Source organism: Falco rusticolus, chromosome Z (assembly GCF_015220075.1).
Source record: "Falco rusticolus isolate bFalRus1 chromosome Z, bFalRus1.pri, whole genome shotgun sequence".
NCBI classification, from domain to species: Eukaryota; Metazoa; Chordata; class Aves; order Falconiformes; family Falconidae; genus Falco; species Falco rusticolus.
The window spans coordinates 27,430,141-27,449,399 of record NC_051210.1 but is presented as its reverse complement, the minus strand read 5'-3'; the positions used below and the strand labels follow the sequence as shown (position 1 = coordinate 27,449,399).

The window sequence follows — 19,259 nt, the reverse complement described above, 5'->3', positions numbered from 1 at the left end:
TACAGATTTTAAACAAAAGAAAACAAAAAAAAATTAACGTTCCCTAAAATAGCAAGCAAGCATAATGACTCAACCATGTTCAGAGAGATACTGAACTTCAGCTTTCTTATTGTGTGGGTCCAAAAGGTTGGAGCTGTTGTCTGGGGTCTGGAAATCCACATACTTACCATCTGTGCTGGGTAACACTGCAGGTTCACCTAACTCAGCCCTGTCCTTGACAGCAGCCATTGTTCATATTCTGAGTGTTTCTAGCCTGTGCTTATCAGACTTCCCAGAAAAATGCTTTATGTTATGTTTAGTATTAGTAGTGCTAATCTGCAGATATCAGTCCTGTGTGAGGATATTGCCCTATCTGCCATCATCGGGAATTGAAGTTGGACCAGAGTAAAACTGCCTGGCCTTGTAAATATTATCAGAACATTTCCGTCCCAGATACGTAACCAAGATGTAAGATGAGCTGCTGTTAACTGAACCTGGTTATGGGCCTTCCGTAAAGATAACCACGCATTAAATCCTTATTCATTTCAGAGGGGTTTTGTTCACAAGTTTTGTGATTTTTTTTCTTCTTCTTGTGGAGCATGGTTAATCAATGTATAGGAAAGCTGGTATTGGTAGGAACCCTTAAATAGGATAGGCTAAAATGGTTATAGACTATTGCAACTTTAAAACAATATATTTGGAAAACATACCTGTGGTTAAGCTGTTGTTCCATGCCTCGTGGCACAGAGAAGCATCACACAAAAGTGTGCTCAGCCAGTCAGCCTTCCTTTTTTATCTTTGGGTACCTCATGAGCATACAAAATAGCCTTGGGGACCCTTTCATGAGTTGTGCTGAAGAGAAAGAAGTGTATGTGTTCTCATTTTTCAGTAAAAAGGAATAAAAAATGAGTATTTGAAAGGAGTTTATCATGACTGTTGTATGGGGAAGGGATAAGAAATTATCAAACTTGTAAGTTGATGTTTATCATTAGCTGCAAATACACAATATATTGTATATTGAGTATAATATTTCTTACCAAATCATAAACGTGATGAATCAGTCAAGCCTGGACACCCAGAATTTATTTTCTCTTGTTTCATTGCTTCAACAGCACAGTATAGAAACAAACTAAATAAATACAATATGTGCTGTTAGGCCACAGACAAATGTTTCCAATGCATTAATAATATAAGAAGTAGAAGCTGGATCCCCAGGCAGCTAAATACAGCTGGGTGAATGGTCTGTGCTGTTTTATCTGGCAGCTTCAGTCTGCTTTAGAACACAACAGCAGTTATGCAAGCCCTGTAATAAAGTAGCAGCTTTTCAGTGGCTGTAGCATTCCTTCTGTGCATGATTTAAAAACACAAGAGAAAAAATTCCTTTTAAATAAGTCAGGCTTGTCTCCTCAGTTTCAGAACTGTCTTTGCTATATGCAGCATGTGCTGTTCAGAATGAAAAAAACTGGAACTATTCAGCTGGCTAAGGAATGAATCAGTTGACAGTTTACATTTTGTGATGTAAAATGTATACTATTCATGCAATTTATAAAAGACATAATAAAGAATATAAACTGTATTCTTGTTACTGCATTCTTAACAAGCTAGGCAGGTTAATTCAGGCTGAGCACGGTACCACAGTTGTGGTGGATATTGATCGAGAATAGAACTCAGGGTTATGCCTTCAGGGGTTATGAGATCAGGTGGTCTGTCTAAATTTAATATGTAGCCCACCAGAAGGATGTTACCTTTAGAAATAAATTCTTTGTATTAGTGTAAAGTGGCCAGCTGAGAAGTAGAAAAATAGCTGTGGAATCACACCGGGGTTTGAAATTAGCAATAATGACATGCAGCATATTTTGGTTGTCCTTTGATATCAAACTGCAGAACTTATTACAAAACCATGCTGCAAAGCAATATGACATATAATAGTAAGATATTAATTTATTTTGGCTGCTTGATTTTGGTCTTGCTTCTTTTAAGCTAGCAATAGTCAGCATTGTTTGTGTCTTCATTTATCAGTTGAAACAAAGGAACATTGGCTGCCTGGGAAATTGGTCTCAAACACTGGGAAGGGAAGAGTGACTGATTCTGTAGCATGCCAGTCTTATTCCTAGAAAAGGAAATTTGACAGGGAGAAGATGCATGGAAGATCAGTGCCATAAACTCATTTCAAAGTTCACTAGGCTTTCTTTGCATAAAATACCATATAATCTCTTATTTACGCTGAAAGCACTCCGTTCCCAGAAGAACCAGGTAGTTGCTAGCAGGGAATACTTCAAAGTCTGGACAGCGCTGTTACTAAGAACCAAAATCATAAGGAAAGCCAGTCATGTTTTAAGGTTTCTTTCTAGTTAGTGAGATCTCCAGAGATACAACCTTGTTTTCTGTGGATTTTTTTGTACAATACCTATTCTGTTGTATGTTCAGCTGTGCTGATCAGTAACAACGTTAGTAACATCAGCTCAGTCTGTCCAGTGTGGGTTCTTCAGTTGTGGTCATCCATACCTAGAGGAAGTCCTCTAGAAGTATTAGACTCCTTTTTAAATAAAACTGTTTAAAGCCAAGAGAACTTGTCACAGAAGATTGCTGCCAGTAATGGTAAAGAATAAAACCACACCTGCTGAACCATGGCTAAACAAGAAGATACACATCAGCGGGCCATTCTCTGTCGGTACTGTTTACCCTGTCTCCCTATAGCACCACAGCACAGTTTTAGAAGGGGTCAGTATAGAGTTTTAGTAACTATCACCTTGTGCTTAACTATTTGTAGTGAAAACTATTTACTGATTATATGACAAATCAAATAAATAGTCACAGGTAGTTACCATACACAGCAGTAGTATCTAAATATTTTTTAATTATAGCCTATGCAGAAACTTAAACACGTCCTGTCACACAGATTTTTCTGGCTATATATGAAGCCAGTACTGCTTTTCCACATTGAAAATTCTAGACATATAAATGTTTAATGTTATGAAGAGGTCATGCTGCTAGGGCTGTGCAATATGAAGTTTTAATAGCTTTATTCATAGCCTTCTCTGTGTCTACAGAGTATATTCTTGTTTACAAAGTAGCATCAATCATAGCTGTGTTTCTCTTAGGATTAACAAATGGATTTAAAAATACAAGGTGGGAGTGGGGGAGTATGTCTTATGTTCACGCTTTTTTCATCCACAGTCAAATACCATTTTCTAAATTTGTTCAAAAAATTTTACATTAATTACGTTCACTAAATGCTGAACGTATATTTCAACAGGTTTGAGTAATATGGCCAACTTCTCTTTACGGGTACAGACAACTATATTTTATGCTTTGTTAAGCATATGATAATTTTATGCCTAGTAATTGTCTTCTGGAATGTTGTTAATGTCTGAAATAATGACATTTTAAAATGTTCTTGATTAATATATTACATGTACCCTGAAAATTGACTGTAGAGTTGTGGGGATAGGAGAAATACACATCGTATCCTATAGTCTCCTGCAAGCACACTCTGAAAAGGGTAAGAACCATAAGACCTGAACCTTACAATAGTAAGCTCTAGCAAAACATTGAGTTGTGTTTGAAAAAATCAAAAATGAAAGACACTCAAACACACACACACACACTGCCTTAGACAGTACAAAGTATAACTTTTTACAGGCAGTTATGCCCTGGTGATTAGGTGTATTTTTACTTGGGCTTCGTTGTTTGATTTTCCATTTCTGATTTGCCATGGCAAAGAAAACAAACAAAAAAAAAAAAAAGAAGAGTATTTTACTTGCTTGCTTGCTTTAGGATTATATTAATTGTTGCTGTGTTCATTTGGTGTTCTTTTAGTTTGGAAGTCTTAACCTCAGTAGGAGATACAGACATCCAACACTGTAACTCCTGCAGTCATATAGTAATGTAATAAGGCTTATTTAAAGAAAAAGAAAAGCTGATAACCCCACACTGGCGTTAAACTACAAAACTCAGCTAAAAGTTGCATGTGTGTTGTTCATCAGGTGAGCGTTCTAATGGTTGCTTTCTACTCCATTATTTTTGTGTAGCTCTTTTGATAGCAAATTTGTTTATCAGCAAAGAGGACTTGGACCAATTGAACAGAACACAATTCTTGTCCTGAATCCAAGTAATGCAAAACTGCTTCATTCCATGGGCAAAAGTCTGTAAGTTATTTTTGCTTTTATTATTTGAACTAACATTTCTGTATATTTTCCTCAAAAAAAACCCAAACCCATTTTCACGTGTTTTATATTACATTGTGTGATTGTAGCTTCTGAGTTTATTTAAATTAATACATAAAGAATAAATACAAAATCAACAACTATTAAAGGTAGTTTGCCATCTTTATTGTCTCTGCTTTCTAGCAATTAGTACAATTTAATCTACCAGCTAGATTAACAGAAATGCCGAGCTCATGAGTGTTGTGTATTGTCCTTAAAGATACCAAATATTAGCCTGAGTGAGATACCAGAGATCAACTGGGTTTCTGAGCTGAGACACACCTGTTAAGAAAATTCTGTCCTGTAAAGCTACTTTTTTCATTAAATACAGCAGGTAGTTAATATCTACAGCATTTGTTGATCTGTAGATAGAAAGTGAAACTTCACATCTCCATCATTCTTCCAAAAAGAAATTTTCAACTTGATTCTTCTACATTTATGCTTGCAGATTTTATTTACCACATGGTCTGAGTATAGATAAAAATGGTAACTACTGGGTCACTGATGTAGCTCTCCATCAGGTATGTTTTTGAAGTTTTAAGACCAGGACCTTAATATTTTGCTAAAAAGTGTTTTTATTTTCCTAGAGATTTGACATAAATCATTTATCTAGGCCTGTTAAGATAAACATTAAGAACAGAGTAAGTAAACATAGATAAACATTAAGAACAGAAATTGACCCCTGTTGGCCATCATGGAATGTAGTTGTGTTTAACAATTTGCTACGTGGACATAGTATTCAGAAATAAAAGTATCTGTTTTAAAACAATTATTCTTTTGAAAAGAACAGTTTTTTCTGTTACATCTTTGCTTCTCAATTCTCCTATATACTTAAGTCCAGAATGTGAAACCAATTCATTTGCTGTAATCACAGGAAATTTATATTTTAGGCAGACATTTCCTAGAATCAACATTATAAAAAACCCAATAATAGATGTCATAGTCAATATATTAAGATTATGTTTGGTACATAAATTTGTTTTATACACCATATAAGTCTATTTTAATAATAGGTATTTTTCGATAGGCAGTCATCCCTTTTATATTTTACCTTCCATAACTGAAATGTCTTCTCTTTTCCCATTGACTGACAAAAAAGGTTTTCAAACTGGGAGCAGATGACAAAGAACCATTACTGATCTTAGGAGTAGCTTTGCAACCAGGCAGTGACAGAAATCATTTCTGTCAACCAACTGATGTGGCTGTGGATCCGATCACTGGCAGCATTTATGTTTCTGATGGCTACTGTAACAGTCGAATCATTCAGTTCTCTCCAAATGGATTGTACGTGATGCAGTGGGGAGAAGGTACAGGTCAGAGCTCTTGGTACTTTACCCATACTGCTGTTATCATGAACCATGAGATTGCTGATGTTACTATTACTTTTATTTATAAATTTCTATTACTGAAATACCTTCCAGGCCCTAGCTGAAGTTCAACTTTGTCACTGGATTCCAATTTTCTCTCTTCTGTTCATACAGCTACTTGTAGTAGTTTTCTGTTCACTAAAAATAAAAAATGGGAATTTTTTAGCATGCTTTCAGTACAAGTGTTGGCGTGTCCTGTCATCCAGAAAATGTTCTGACTTTCACAAAAATCTTGGGTTTTTTTCTTAAACATTTGATCAAATTGTGTAAACCTTTACCATTTTCGCAAGGTTTATGCCATGATCCCATCTATTTTAAGTTTTATGAATAATTAGATTTCTGCCTGACTCAGATTTATGTATCAGGCATTAAACTATGCCAAATATTATAGGGAAATACCGAATTCATAAGTTCAGGATTTACAAAGTCAATGCAGAAGACTACCACAGTTTACCTACCTAAACAAGTAAAACTGCTAGGAGAAGCAAGCAAGCTGACTTTATTCTTTTGCCAGTGTTACACTGTGTTATGTGACATACTGCTGTTTCTAAATAAAACTGATAGTTTCAGTGTGTACTTTAACACAAACCGGGATATTTTGTATTGCAGAGACTTCTTCAGGCAGAGCCAGACCTGGACAGTTTCATATCCCTCACAGCTTAGCCCTGATCCCTGACTTCAATCAGCTGTGTGTTGCAGACAGGGAAAATGGTCGAATTCAGTGCTTCAGGTTAGAGACTGGGGAGTTCCTAAGAGAGATCAAGCACAAATCATTTGGAAGAGAGTTGTTTGCAGTTTCATACGTTCCAGGTAATCTTTTTTCCTGTTCTTCAGATTTCAAGTAGTTGTTTTGTGCCAGTATGTCACAGTAAACAGTGTTATTTCAAGAATGCTATTGTGTTATCTTAAGCTAGGTATTTATTATCTTGCAAAGTAGAGCTGATGTAATGGAAAATTTTAGAACTATCCTGTTTCCCTAATTGTGGGATGAGAGAAGCTTGCATGTAGTCTCTTTTCTGAGAAACGACTGATTAGACTCCCTAAATGTGATGTCAACAAGTGGATAATTTGTTTACTTCCTAGTGACTGCAGTGTCAGTAATTAGTTAATAGCATTTTAAAGTACTCATTTCAAGCTCCATTGAAGAGAGCAAAATAAAGAGGTTCCAAACTATCAAGAAAAAAAATAGAAGTTTTGGGGTTTATAAAACAAAAAATCTGAAAGCAAACATTTTGAAAAAGTTGTGGTTTTTACTATCACAGTCTGGTTAACAATTACTGTATTGAGTTCTGGGGTTAGATTTTTAGTGCTGATACTAAAGGTAATGTAAATGTCAAGAACTGGACAAGGAATTTTGGCATGTCAGGCTCCTGACTCAGTATTTTATATCAGATTTAATACCAAGGTTCTCTCTCTTGCATCTGACAAGAACATAAGAAATGCTGTACTGGATGAGTTACTTGACACCTATAGCTCTGTCTCTGACAGCGGCAGCAAGAGGCACTCTAAGGAGACTCTGTAAGCCTGGCTGCATTTTCTGGTCTGTTCCTCTCCTGCTCTGTGTGCATCCGCATGCACTTTATTTAAGGGTGTTAGGAGGTAGCTTCTGACTTCTTTGTAGTATCTTTCTATAGACCAGTTGACCATAAGTTTTCCTAATCCCATTTTGAACTGGCTTGTACTGTCTGTCTCCTTAACCTCCTGCAGGTACAGGGTCCAGAAATACATTACCCACTTTATTTTTTTAATTTAAAAAAGTGACATACTTTCATCGAGTGTTTCTTCGTCCTAGTATTTTGGGAATTGGTGAATAATAGTTCCACATTCCCCATATCTGCTCCTTCTTAGCCTTCTCCTCCCCAAGGAGAACCCCAGCCCCCTTAGTCTCTCCCCATAAGCCATTAAATTGCTTCAGCCCCTTGATTGTTGTAGTTCTTGCCTTTCTTCTCTAGCATCTTTAACTGTGTTAGGACCCTCTTGAGATGCAGAGTAAAAAAGCACTCAGTACTCAAGATGTGGGCATGCTAGTGGCAGAACTATCCCCTCCATTCCTAATCCTTTTCCTGATGATGCCCAACATTCTGTTGAACTTTTGGCTGTCACTGTACATGGAGCCAAAGATTTCAGAGACCTTCTAGTAATGGCTTGGAGATGTCTCTCCTGAGTTGTAGCTGCCACTTCCAAGCTAAACATCACTTTGGCATGATCTAGATTATTTTTTTGCAGAAACATCGATCTATATTTGTCTTTGCTGAAGCAGTTCTGCCATCTGTCTGAAACTCATTCTTATAAAAAGTCTTTCTGGACTTTCTCAGTATCATCAAGCTTTTGACTACTCTATAGAACTCGGTGCCTTCCTCAGACAGGGAGATTTCACTGTTGGCTCCATTTTTCAGGTCACTGATGAAGACTGTTGAATGAAATTGTTTCTGGCTGTGATCTCTGCAGGGTTCAGGAGTTCATTGCGCTACTCAGACTTCTCTATCCTGAAAAATTATAAGCTCTGCCCTTAAGTGCTGCTTTTTGCTTCCTGTTCACTAATGGATCTTTCATTCAGCCCTATGACAACTCACATTCTTTAATAAACTGTGATGTGCAACCTTGTCAAATATTTTCTGAAAATCCAGGCATGTCTACAGAATCTCCTTTACCTGTGTGCTTTTTCTCCTTGTTCAGGAGGAGAGGGCACAATTTCACCTTAAAGAAGCCATACCAACTTGTTTCCAACAGGCCACACTTCCCATGTATTTCTCTTCATTATGGATTCTACCATCTCACTGGGGATGGAAGCCAGAATTGTTGACCTGTAGTTCCCCAGGACTCTTTTGAGCCCTTCTTGTAGGTGGGCATTACTTTGACAGCCTGCAAGTCTTCTGGAGGAGTGGCTGTTTACAGTGCTAGGTTACTCAGCTTGGCGTGAGGTCTGTAATTTCACATTTGAATTCCTTCTGAACTTGGGTGAATGTCTTCCAAACCTGGTGAATTATTAACCTCCAACTTGTCTACCACGTTTAGAGTACCTCCTTCCAGCTGAGCTGGCTCCTCTGACCTCTTTGCTATGAAAAAAATTGAGTGTCAGAATATCTGCAACATAGCCAACAGAAAAAACTGACAAAAACTGAAGATCTCCGAGTCCCCCTTTCGCACCTTTTCCTCTTGTGGTCCCACTGATTCCCTAGCTGACTTTCTGCTGTTGATGCATTTAAAGAACTTTTCATTATTAGATCAAGGCGTCCTTAGCAAAGCATTCTTCAGCTTATTTTTCTTAGTGCTTTTTGTTTTCGCATTTAACCAATCTGTAAAATACTGCCTTGCTTGTTCTCATTTGGACAAAGTGTGCATCTCTTAAATGCCAAACATTCACCTGTTTTACGTTACTTAACTATCCTATCCTGTTGTGATTTAGGTTCCTATTGAGTTACATTTCTCTCCATCTGTTTCTTTCAGACAGCCTTTTTCATCTAAACCTTTACAGTTCATCTTCACTGCAGTTTGCTATGTGTAGGTTCTTAAAGCATATTTAATGTTGTTGCAGGTGGTCTCCTCTTTGCAGTTAATGGAATGCCTTATCCTGGAGAGACAGAACCAGTGCAAGGATTTGTGATGAACTTCTCCACTGGAGAAATAATTTCTACTTTTATTCCGCTTAGAAAGGTAGAGTATTGCACAGAGTGCCTGGTGCATATAATTAGATATATATGAGAATGTTGGTAACATCCTACTTCTCCAATTTTTGTCAGACTGTTACAGGAAATAAGATGTTTTATAGTGTAAGGTATTCAAAAGGAATTATTTACAATATTAACTTAATAAAGACACTACAGTTTTGGGTCCCAGTTTCTACATGTGGAACACATTTGAAAATTATACTAGCTTCAAGATGATTCCTACCAATAATACCTTCAGTCAGAATAAGCTTACTTTTTTGCCGACAGACAGTTCTTAGAAGCTAATGTAAAAGAGTGAATGACTTGAAATATTCATATATCTGTATGTTATAAATTTGTCAAAAAATAGAGTATATCCCTAAGCAGAAATAATACTCAACTATATAGTTGCATCCCTTCCTTACAGAAGAGTAGTGTGGAAGTTAAGGCTAAATGTTTTTCATACTGTATTGTACATAAAAATTATGTTTGTTTAAAAAAAAGTTTCCATAGATTGTATTAGACTAAAGAATGAATGTTAAGATTCCTGTTCCTGGGTAACACATATACTCTGTTATTTGCAGTCCAGTTTAAAATTATATTAAGGGTTACTTTTTTCTGAGTATAGCAAATAGCTGTGTTGCATATAAACTCAGGAAAAATAAATATGTGGGCCTCAAACCAAGATTCATGATAATTTTAGTTTATATTTCACTGGATAAAACTGAATGCAAGAATAGGAATTTAAGTGTTATAAATGCAAAACCTGTTTAGCATGAATACGTCAAATAGTCTCCTTGTTACCCCTGGAGAAGGCAAACATCCAATAGAAATGGAATTTCTCTCCCTTCACTCATGTTAGGCATTCACACCAGCACCTGCTGCATTTTCCACTCTAAGGACTGAATATGACCAATCTCAAGTTCAAGGTTAAGGAGGCCTCGTGGATGTGCCAAGACTTTAGAGTAACCTGTACCTGCTTATCTTCACAGAGCTTTGAGATGCCACATGATGTTGTCGCCTCTGAAGATAAAACAGTATACGTTGGAGATGTTCTTGCAAGAGCAGTGTGGAAGTTTGTGTCCACAGAAAGTATGTTATTTTTGTTCTCAACGTCACAAGTTCACATTTTGTATCCTCGATCAGTACCACTTATCTGGTAGCACTGGCCAGCAACCTGGTAGCTTAATGACAATGATTTAAATACACTACAAGCTCTGCCTGCAGAAGTTGTGTGCTGCTGCTCAGTTTTCATTAAAAGGCCATTCTTTAGCATGGCTACATGCTTTGTCAAACAAAAGTCCTGAAAGCATGAGTTCGTTTGTCACAGGAGGAATCAAAATGCATTTGCCTCATGGTAGATCTATCCCTTGTCATGTCAGTACCTGCTTAAACTAACGTATGACTCTTTAGCATCTTAGTTAATTCTAATGTATCATTTGCTGAGAAATCAACTGCTTCTTTTGAGGTTATCATACAGGAAACCCCCAGGGGCTGAAGTAAAAAGACAAGTCAATTTAAAATTTATATTAATTTCATTGGGAATATTTATCATTAGAAAATGAATCTAGTATAATTTGAAGTCCCATTTCCATGAAGTGGAAACACTTCCTCATTTTAATCTAGTAACCCCCAAGGCAGGCATCTTGGCTTCAGGGAGAGGGACCTGATTATTCAGACATCAATTTAGAAGAATTCAGAAAGAGATTAAATATTTTACATGAATAAAAATATAATCCACTGTTACATTATGTTGGATAAAAAATGTATGAGACAGATGAAGCCTCAGGCTTCAGCGTGTTAGTCATCCCAGTTAGAGTCTGCTGTTATAAATTAACTTCTGACTAAACTAGTTATTCCGTATTTGTCTGTTTATAATTCATGAATTTTCCTTTGGGGCATCTGGTATTAGGTGCTCTAACAGGAGACTGGACTAGATAAATTTTACTTCTCACTGGATATGGATTTTTCTGCATATAGTAACATGAACAAGAACACTCCTAGGCTTTTATTCAAAGAAATATGAGGGGGGGGAAATGGAATTATTGATCACTTACAGATTAGTTAAGGAAAGCCCTTGCATATAATTTTCTCTTTAGCTTTTGCTGCAGTATAAAACTGCAGTAGCTAAGGAGCCCTGATTTAGCCAGCCTTTAATCCGTTGTGATTTTGATTATAATTAACAGGGTTTTTTTTGTGGGACTCCCTGAGCCTTTACACATGCCCGTAAAATCTCTGCGGCATGAGTTAATTATTGCAAACACCCTTCATGAATCAAGTTTTCTTTTTGCCATGGCCTTGTAAGCTTGTAATGGTTTGTATTGACTCTCCTTGTTGAAGTTCAGGTGCTGACGGGATTGTTTACTGTAGGATTGTACTGTACACTTGAGAAAGCTAACAGGAAAATGTCACCAGATGTCTTTCTGAAATGTCAGTTGTCCTGAAGGGTCATTTTGTTTTACAGAAATGGAACATCGGTCAGTTAAAAAGGCTGGTATTGAGGTACAGGAAATAAAAGGTTAGTCCGATTTGTAATGGAAATGAAGGAACCAGTATTTTCACATGGACTAGGACTGCTTCTGCAAAGTTGGAAGGAAAAATGCTAACTAATTTGATTGTTTTGTTTTTCACCATCATTTCATAGAGAGAAAATGAGCCAGCATAGGAAGCACTAGAAAGCAGCTTATAACCCTGTTACTTAGTAGACACTATTTTGCAGCCAATCTAAACATTTCATTAGCACTGATGACAGCTGCTTCACAGACACTAAGATAAAAACGTAACTAGTGGATTAATTCCGTACCACTATCTGGTATGGTCCAGATTGGTATCTCTGTGGGATGCAGAAATAGCTCTGAAATACAACTGTGATTGTTACTCCCCAGCACCCTTCCCCCTGCTCCACAACCCTCAACCACCAAAAAAGGGGTGTTTCAAACGGCAATTGGTTTGTCTTTCTGTATAGTCTTTCAGTACATAGCCTTGCCAGTCACACCGTATGGCAACAATTACTTTTTTTCTATTTAGATTTATTTCCCTAATTCTACAGCTTTTTTTTTTTTTTTCAATTTATTGCATGAAAATGAAAAAAAAAAACCCAGAAAATGAAAACATGTAGAAACTTAATATAAGGAGATAAATGTACGTAGAGAGATTAAAGGGGTAAAATAGCAATTTGGGAAGATTAAAAGTAATTTTAACCATTTGTATTCAGTTAAGTAGGTTGAAAAGGAAAAGTTAGTTTCCTTTACCGAAAAACAGTACCACGTTACCAAGACGCATTTATAAAATGTTCAGATGTTCTTAACTGTTTTTCTTTGGTTGAATTCAGAGGTTGTGTGGTTTGCTTTAGGCATGGATATGCAGACAAAGGAAAATACCAAAAGATCCCAACTGCCAGTTCCAGGCATACAGAATAAAGTAGAATAAAGGAGACTGACATTATAAAACAATGAAATCCTTATTGCTGAAACTGTTACCCTTTTATTTTATCTTTTATTCTGAAGCACTCAAAAGGGAGGAGGTGACATTACAGCATCCACAGTGCAACAAATCTAGGGATATATTAATGCATTTTGATTTTCTTTAGGAAGATAGAATGCTAGCTCACACTTCTAATGTTAGAGAAAAATGCAATAGTATCAGCAGGGTAAGAAACAGTTTTTAAGTAACAATCTGTAAACTGCTTAGGGTAGGTAAGCAGAAATTAACATCTTTCAACTCCACCTGAAGAAAACAGATAACCAATGGACTTTGTGTCATCTTCTGCTTAATAAACAGACAGGAGTGGCCTGTACTTCCTCAGCCTCCTGGTAACGAGCTGTTACTATCACTTACACTGCTGTGAAGCCAGGGAAAGCATGTGGAGAACTATAGCTTTGCCCAGAGGTGGGCAAGACGGTGGAGGAAAATTGCTCTTGGCTATAACTACTACTTGAACAGACAGCATGTTATCATTGTATCATTTTTATCATTGTATTAGTGATAACAATGATATCATTGTTATCATCGTATTAGTGTTAAGTGTAAACTGCAGCATTTGCTGTTCTTTCAGAACAGAACATCATATTAAGTTTGACACAGAATCAACAGAGTTGATCCAGAGTAGTTCTGATGCAGTTACTTCTTAAGACATGCAGTTAAGTCAGACTATATATATATATGGTTTTACTCATTAAAAGTTAGCACAAAGCATGTGATCCTTTCTCCACACAGAGAACAGCATGGAGAATTTTACTGAAATTATTTTTCTCCATGTAGGTGGAGAGGTAACAAATTAGTCAGGAATGATTGGATGCAGTTTTCAAAAGCTCTCCAGATTTACAGAGCCAGAGTTCCTTCACAGGATGTAGCAGTTCTGAAAATTTAACCCTTGTCACAAGTTTATTAAAAGGAACTTTAAATGCTTTCCTTTTTGTTTATGAAAATACAGCACATGCTGGATTTCTATATTCTTCTGGAAGTGTTATTATCAAAAGTATATTTTTGTTTGATACCACATCACACACCTGTTTCAAAAATAGATCTTTTGAGGATTTTCCTATATTTTAAATTACAGATACTTTTCAAGACAAAACTGCCTGACACCTCTTCTTTCTCCATTCTAGGAAAGGGGAGGGCATCTTTGTTAGTCAGTGATACCGTTCAGACTCTCTCTGCCTTACATTTGGGGTAGCATCAGCAAGAGCTAAAAATGTCTCTCCATAAATGCTTGTCTTTTGTTTCCTTGCTACTCAACGCTTCACATATTCTTACTTGTTCTCTAATGCCATGTTCTGTGTTGCTTGATGCATATGGATTGCATACTGAAATTGTCTTCTTTTTAAAGAGTCAGAAGCAATTGTAGAAGCCAGATTGAAAAGCAAACCGGAATCGACAGACCCTGTAAAGAAGCAGGAAAAACAACATTCGGTGCAACAGGCCAGCACTGGAGTGCCCTTTGTTCTTATTACAACTCTTCTAATTATCCCTGTTGTTGTCCTGCTGGCAATTTTAGTATTTATTCGGTGGAGGAAGACAACTGTCTATGGAGGTAACTGAGAGTAACTCTAAGAGAACAGGCTTTTATTATTCCAGTTCAAAATGTCACTGAACAGTGAGGGATGAGAATATGAAGGGAGAGGTTTACCATCCCTTTAGCTTTCTGAACAGTTACTGTGACACTGCATGAAAACTGCAAATCAGCATGCACACAGCAACTGCATCCCCCAATGTTTTTGATACTGCATCTCAAAGCCACTGCCTTTGAAAAGTGAACATGTATCTAAAACTTCAATTGGTGTCAAGCTGAAAATTTGTGTCTCAGAAACAACTAGAATACATTCATGTTAGTTTTTAGAATACACAAGTTTTCATACTCTGGGCATAGTTTGATTTTCAGCTTGGGATCTTTAGATTGTTGCGAACAATAGACTCTATGGGTATTACGAAGGTATAAGCAAAATGCAAATAACATTTACAAGAGATTATATGTTACTTTTCACTACTACCTCGTGCATTTTGTGACTCAGATATGTTTCCATAATGCACCTCCATCCATTGCTGTGAGAGCTTTAATTGGTGCTTAACAATGCTATGTATATTTTTTCTTAATTCCTATTATATAATAACATTACTTTTGAGAAACTGGTAGCATGCAGTAGGAGTTTGTTATTTTGTATTGCATAAATATTTTTCATCAAAATATTCTCATGAAAAGAAGAAAATTTACATGGAACAGATAAATAACACATTCTGCCACTGACTAGGACATACTAGGACAGAGGAGGTAACTCAGTGATCTAATATTGCTGTGCAACCTAGCTGGATGTATTTTATTTGAAGATTTCAGTGTGCAGCTTCCCGACTCTTTGTGTTCAAACGTGTTTAGCACATCACATGTGCTAATACTGTAGACTACAGCAGTACTGCTTCTAATGGATATGCTCCACAATAGTATCCGTGCGTTCCATTTGGATTCAAGCAGCGCTTGAATTTACTGTGTCAAAGAGCAAAGTAAACTTCTTGCATGGATTTATGGGAACTGACTAGTATATAGGAAAAGACAGTTTAGTCGTGGCATTTAATTTGTCTTAGGACAAAGGACAGAAAGAGATGCCAGGGAGGAGGATATAGTTTGTGAGGGCTGGGGGGAAAGTTCATCCGAAAGCCAGTCTTGTCTGAAGGGAATCTATACCATTTCAAATGTCAAGCTATATTTTGCAGTGTGCTAGAATGAAGTTCTGCACATTATAAATTATGAAGTTCTTGTCCTTCCTGTAAACTCTTCACAGTAACATCAGTGAACAGTTGAGGGAATGAAAATCTCAGAAATAACTTACATTCAAATCTTCTTAATGGCTGAATTGTCATGAACTGAACATCTATGGTATGATAATTTTATTAGGAAGTATAATTTCACTTTAATCAAGAAGCTGAAAAGTACCAGTTTTGTTTCTTAGAGCTGATGATCAATTTGTTGAATGTACTTTGTATCAGAAAATACAGATCATTATTTAATTATGGAATGTGATTTTTTTAGCTTATTTCTGAAATTACCTTATTTTTCAGCTGATGGGGAACACAAACTTGATTCAAGTTCAGGGAGAATTTTAGGCAGACTTAGAGGTAAGTCTGAGTCGCTGGAGGTTTTTTAAGAATGCAGTAACTGGAGGCTTTTTTCTGTATTCACTTCTAGTTGAGTAACAGATTTGATGGAACTTTCTCAGAAGAAGGATTGGGGGCATACCTCAGGTTTTTTGTGGAAATATCTTTTATGATACTTTTCATCCATTATTATCTGCCTGCTGAAAAGGATGTGTCACTACCAGTGGGAAAGCAGTAATAATGTGTTATCTGTGGATCTGGTGAATGCAGTGAAGCACTTTGAGACAAAGGGCAAATGGGTAGGCACACAGATAGCCTTTCTAAAGACTTAATGAAACAGTGGGTGCTGAAAAAAGTAGTTTGGGGCTTCTGCTTCAAAGATGACTTGCCTTCTTTCCTATAAACTTAGCTTTTGTGGCTTATGTGCTGATGTTTAAGAACAGTTTCTGGAAGGAAACTCAAAATAAGCTCCACTGTACCACTGAATGAGCAGATAGATTTTTATTCCCCCCGTACAGTAAAGCAAACTGTATGACAAGCCTTGCCTTTCCACAGGGAAAGGCGGCGGTGGCCTTAACCTTGGAAACTTCTTTGCAAGTCACAAAGGCTACAGCCGAAAAGGCTTTGACCGACTGAGCACTGAAGGAAGTGATCAAGAAAAAGATGAAGATGATGGCACAGATTCAGAGGAAGAGTGTTCAGCACCTCCACCAGCACCTTCATCATCCTGAAACCAGCCTTTGAGTTCTCCATTATACAATTCAACCCAGAATGTCAGATTCCTTTTCCCTTAAGCACGTTGAAGATTTTGTGTATTTAATAGTAAACTGTACTAGTCTGTGTGGGGCTGTACACTGGTTCCTTTGACTTTTGTTTGTTTTTGAGTTCTGTTTTTTAAATGGAGGAGTGTATGGAAGTTCCATTTCAGTGCCATTGTTTTTTATGTGAACACCTTAATAAAGCATACAGTCTTATAATTGCAGCACTGATTTAAAGCAGTAGTAGTTTCTCATCACAATTTGGGGATCCTGTAAATAAGTCTTACTATCTGCTTCATCAAAGTATTTTTCCCATAGCTATTCAGTTGCCAGTTTCTGTTGTGTGCCTTTCCTCTTCAATGTCCTTAACCTGTTGCAGTACAGAGAAAATACAGTGCCACAAGAAAATGAAGCTGCTAAATCTTCTTCTATTTTTTTAAAATCACTAACATTATATTGCATTGAAGGAAATAAAAAAGTCTCTATTTAATTTTTTTTCTTCTTCCTAACTTGCTGTGTTTCTGGGATGTCTTATTTTTAGATGCTATCACTGTTAGAACACTATTTTCAGAAGCTGAATGTAATTTGTGTAATAAAGTATTCGCAGAGCATTAGCTGTCGGAGTGTACTTTGGAATTTTTGCATACTTTTAAGTTTTTTGTATATAACTTTTGTAAGTGTTACACAGACCACTTAATACAGTAAAAAACTTGATGTCTTCTACCAGCAGAGAGAAAGTACTGTTTTGTATGGAAGATGGAAAAATATTTTGCTATGTCAGAAGCTTTTTTTTTTAAAGACTAATAATTTACATACATGTACAAAGTCAAGCTTAAACATTTGAAGAGGAATTTTACTTGTATAATAAAATTGCAGGCTATTTAATAAAACATGGTCACAGCTAAGAGGAAACCTGTGTCTCAAATTAACTATGCAAATTAGTCAGGGTAGGCATCTAATTCTGATTTGTAGTACTGATTTTCTTGTTTCTCCACACTTCCTTTTTCATACATACAACAGGAGTCCTCAATCCCATAATGTGTTTACTCATTGAACATGAGACCTGTAGAAGACCTGCTAGGTGATGATCCTGGCTGTATGAGTCATCTGAAGTGTGAATCATTGTGTGACGTCATCATAATTTATGAGTCTAGTTTGAGGATCAGAGCGTGATTAATCTCCTTTTAAAACATGTATTATAAGTAGAGTGTACACAGCTGTAATTGCCACAGGGTTTCATGAAACAGCTTTCTTTATCATCATTGCGGTGTTGTAATAGCTATTGCTGGTGCTGAGCTTGAAAAATAGGCTCCTTGTGGCACAGGTTTTGCCAGATGTTTTTTGCAGGAATAAGGGTGATAGCGGAGAAGAAGACAAGATTTCCTCCCTCAGCAAGATTTTATAAATCTCCTTTTTCAGCAACCAAAACTTAAAATCCTTGACAGGTCATTTTTTCTCCAGTATAGAGAAATCTCCAGGATAGCTTTCTAAAATACTGAGTACAAGGCTCAGTTTCATGTTGTATGTATTTGGTGCATCCTCTTAAGTTGCTTCCTCTCCTGCTAATTTCTGTTTTCCTAATGTTACAAGGAAACAGTCTGTTTCTGCCTGTTATTTTTAGCTGTGGCCTTGATCTCCCTGTATATGATTAAAAATAAATAAGGTAGTTGGGAAGGATCTTCTAAAGCTGTCTGCAAAGATAACAGGTAGTTTACAGGAAGTTTTTAAGGAGACCGGTTAAGAAAGGTGTGGGGGCACCACTATCACAGGTGATTATGTGGCATCAGTTCTGAAAGTTCACAGGCTTTTCTCAAAAGTGATCAGTAAAGGTATATTTTCTAACATTTAGATAGCTCATTTATGTCCATCTGATGTGGGGTGTTCTCTGCCTCCATGGTGTTAGGTCGATGCAGATAATATGCAGCTGCCTGCTTGCTCCTTTCCTTTATTTGATCCTTATCTCCCGTTAAAAAGTTGCTTTGTTAAGGGGGAGTAGCTGAACTGTAATTGTTGGGGTTTTTTTAAGTTTTTTAAAGTTTTAAAAGTAATTGCAAGTACCAGCTAAAACGGATTAATTCAACATTTGCAATACTCTCTGCTCTCTGGAATTCAGAGGTGGGTCTCTACCAAAAATCCTGGGCTGCATAAGGAGAAGTATGTTGAGGGAAGAGATTCTTCCCCTCTTCTCTGCTCTCTTGAAGTCCCACTTGCACACAGCTCTGGGGTCTCCAGCACAAGAAGGACATTGACCTCTTGTGGATCCAGAAGAGGGCCACAAAAATGATCAGAGGGATGGAACACCCCTCCTTTGGAGAGAGGCTGAGAGTTGGGGTTATTCAGCCTGGAGAAGAGAAGGTTCCGAGAAGAGCTTATTTCGGCCTTTCAGTACTTAAAGCAGGCTTGTAAGAGACAGACCTTTTACCAAGGCCTGTAGGGATAGGACAAGGGACAATGGTTTTAAACTAGAAGCGGGTACATTTAGAATGGATATTAGGAAGAATTTGTTTACTTTATGGTTGGTGAGACTTGAACAGGTTTCCCAGAGAAGCTGTGGATGCCCCATCCTTGGAAGTGTCGGAGGCCAGGTTGGATGGGGCTTTGAGCAACCTGGTCTAGTGGAAGGTGTCCCTGCCCATGCAGGGAGGGTGGAACTAGATGAGCAGAGTCACTTCCAACTCAAATCATTCTGTGATTCTTTGATGCCTGCGTTGACAGGCA

The 19,259-nt window shown here is 37.1% G+C and overlaps 1 protein-coding gene across 5 annotated transcripts in view; it reads left to right on the top strand.

Moving 5' to 3' along the window:
* PAM (peptidylglycine alpha-amidating monooxygenase) overlaps positions 1 to 17,155 on the top strand; it is an 84,615-nt gene extending 67,460 nt beyond the window's left edge. For 2 of the 5 annotated variants that reach the window (XM_037373466.1, XM_037373463.1), the window contains 10 exons: positions 4,011 to 4,127; positions 4,633 to 4,705; positions 5,284 to 5,497; positions 6,161 to 6,361; positions 9,087 to 9,205; positions 10,191 to 10,290; positions 11,663 to 11,716; positions 14,027 to 14,230; positions 15,748 to 15,804; positions 16,339 to 17,155. In XM_037373466.1, coding sequence (XP_037229363.1) covers positions 4,011 to 4,127; positions 4,633 to 4,705; positions 5,284 to 5,497; positions 6,161 to 6,361; positions 9,087 to 9,205; positions 10,191 to 10,290; positions 11,663 to 11,716; positions 14,027 to 14,230; positions 15,748 to 15,804; positions 16,339 to 16,514 — 1,315 coding nt within the window. In that variant the 3' untranslated portion in view covers positions 16,515 to 17,155. The remainder of the gene's footprint in view (positions 1 to 4,010; positions 4,128 to 4,632; positions 4,706 to 5,283; positions 5,498 to 6,160; positions 6,362 to 9,086; positions 9,206 to 10,190; positions 10,291 to 11,662; positions 11,717 to 14,026; positions 14,231 to 15,747; positions 15,805 to 16,338) is intronic. The other 3 variants (XM_037373464.1, XM_037373467.1, XM_037373465.1) reach the window with 3 other exon arrangements.
* Positions 17,156 to 19,259: the final 2,104 nt, after the last annotated feature.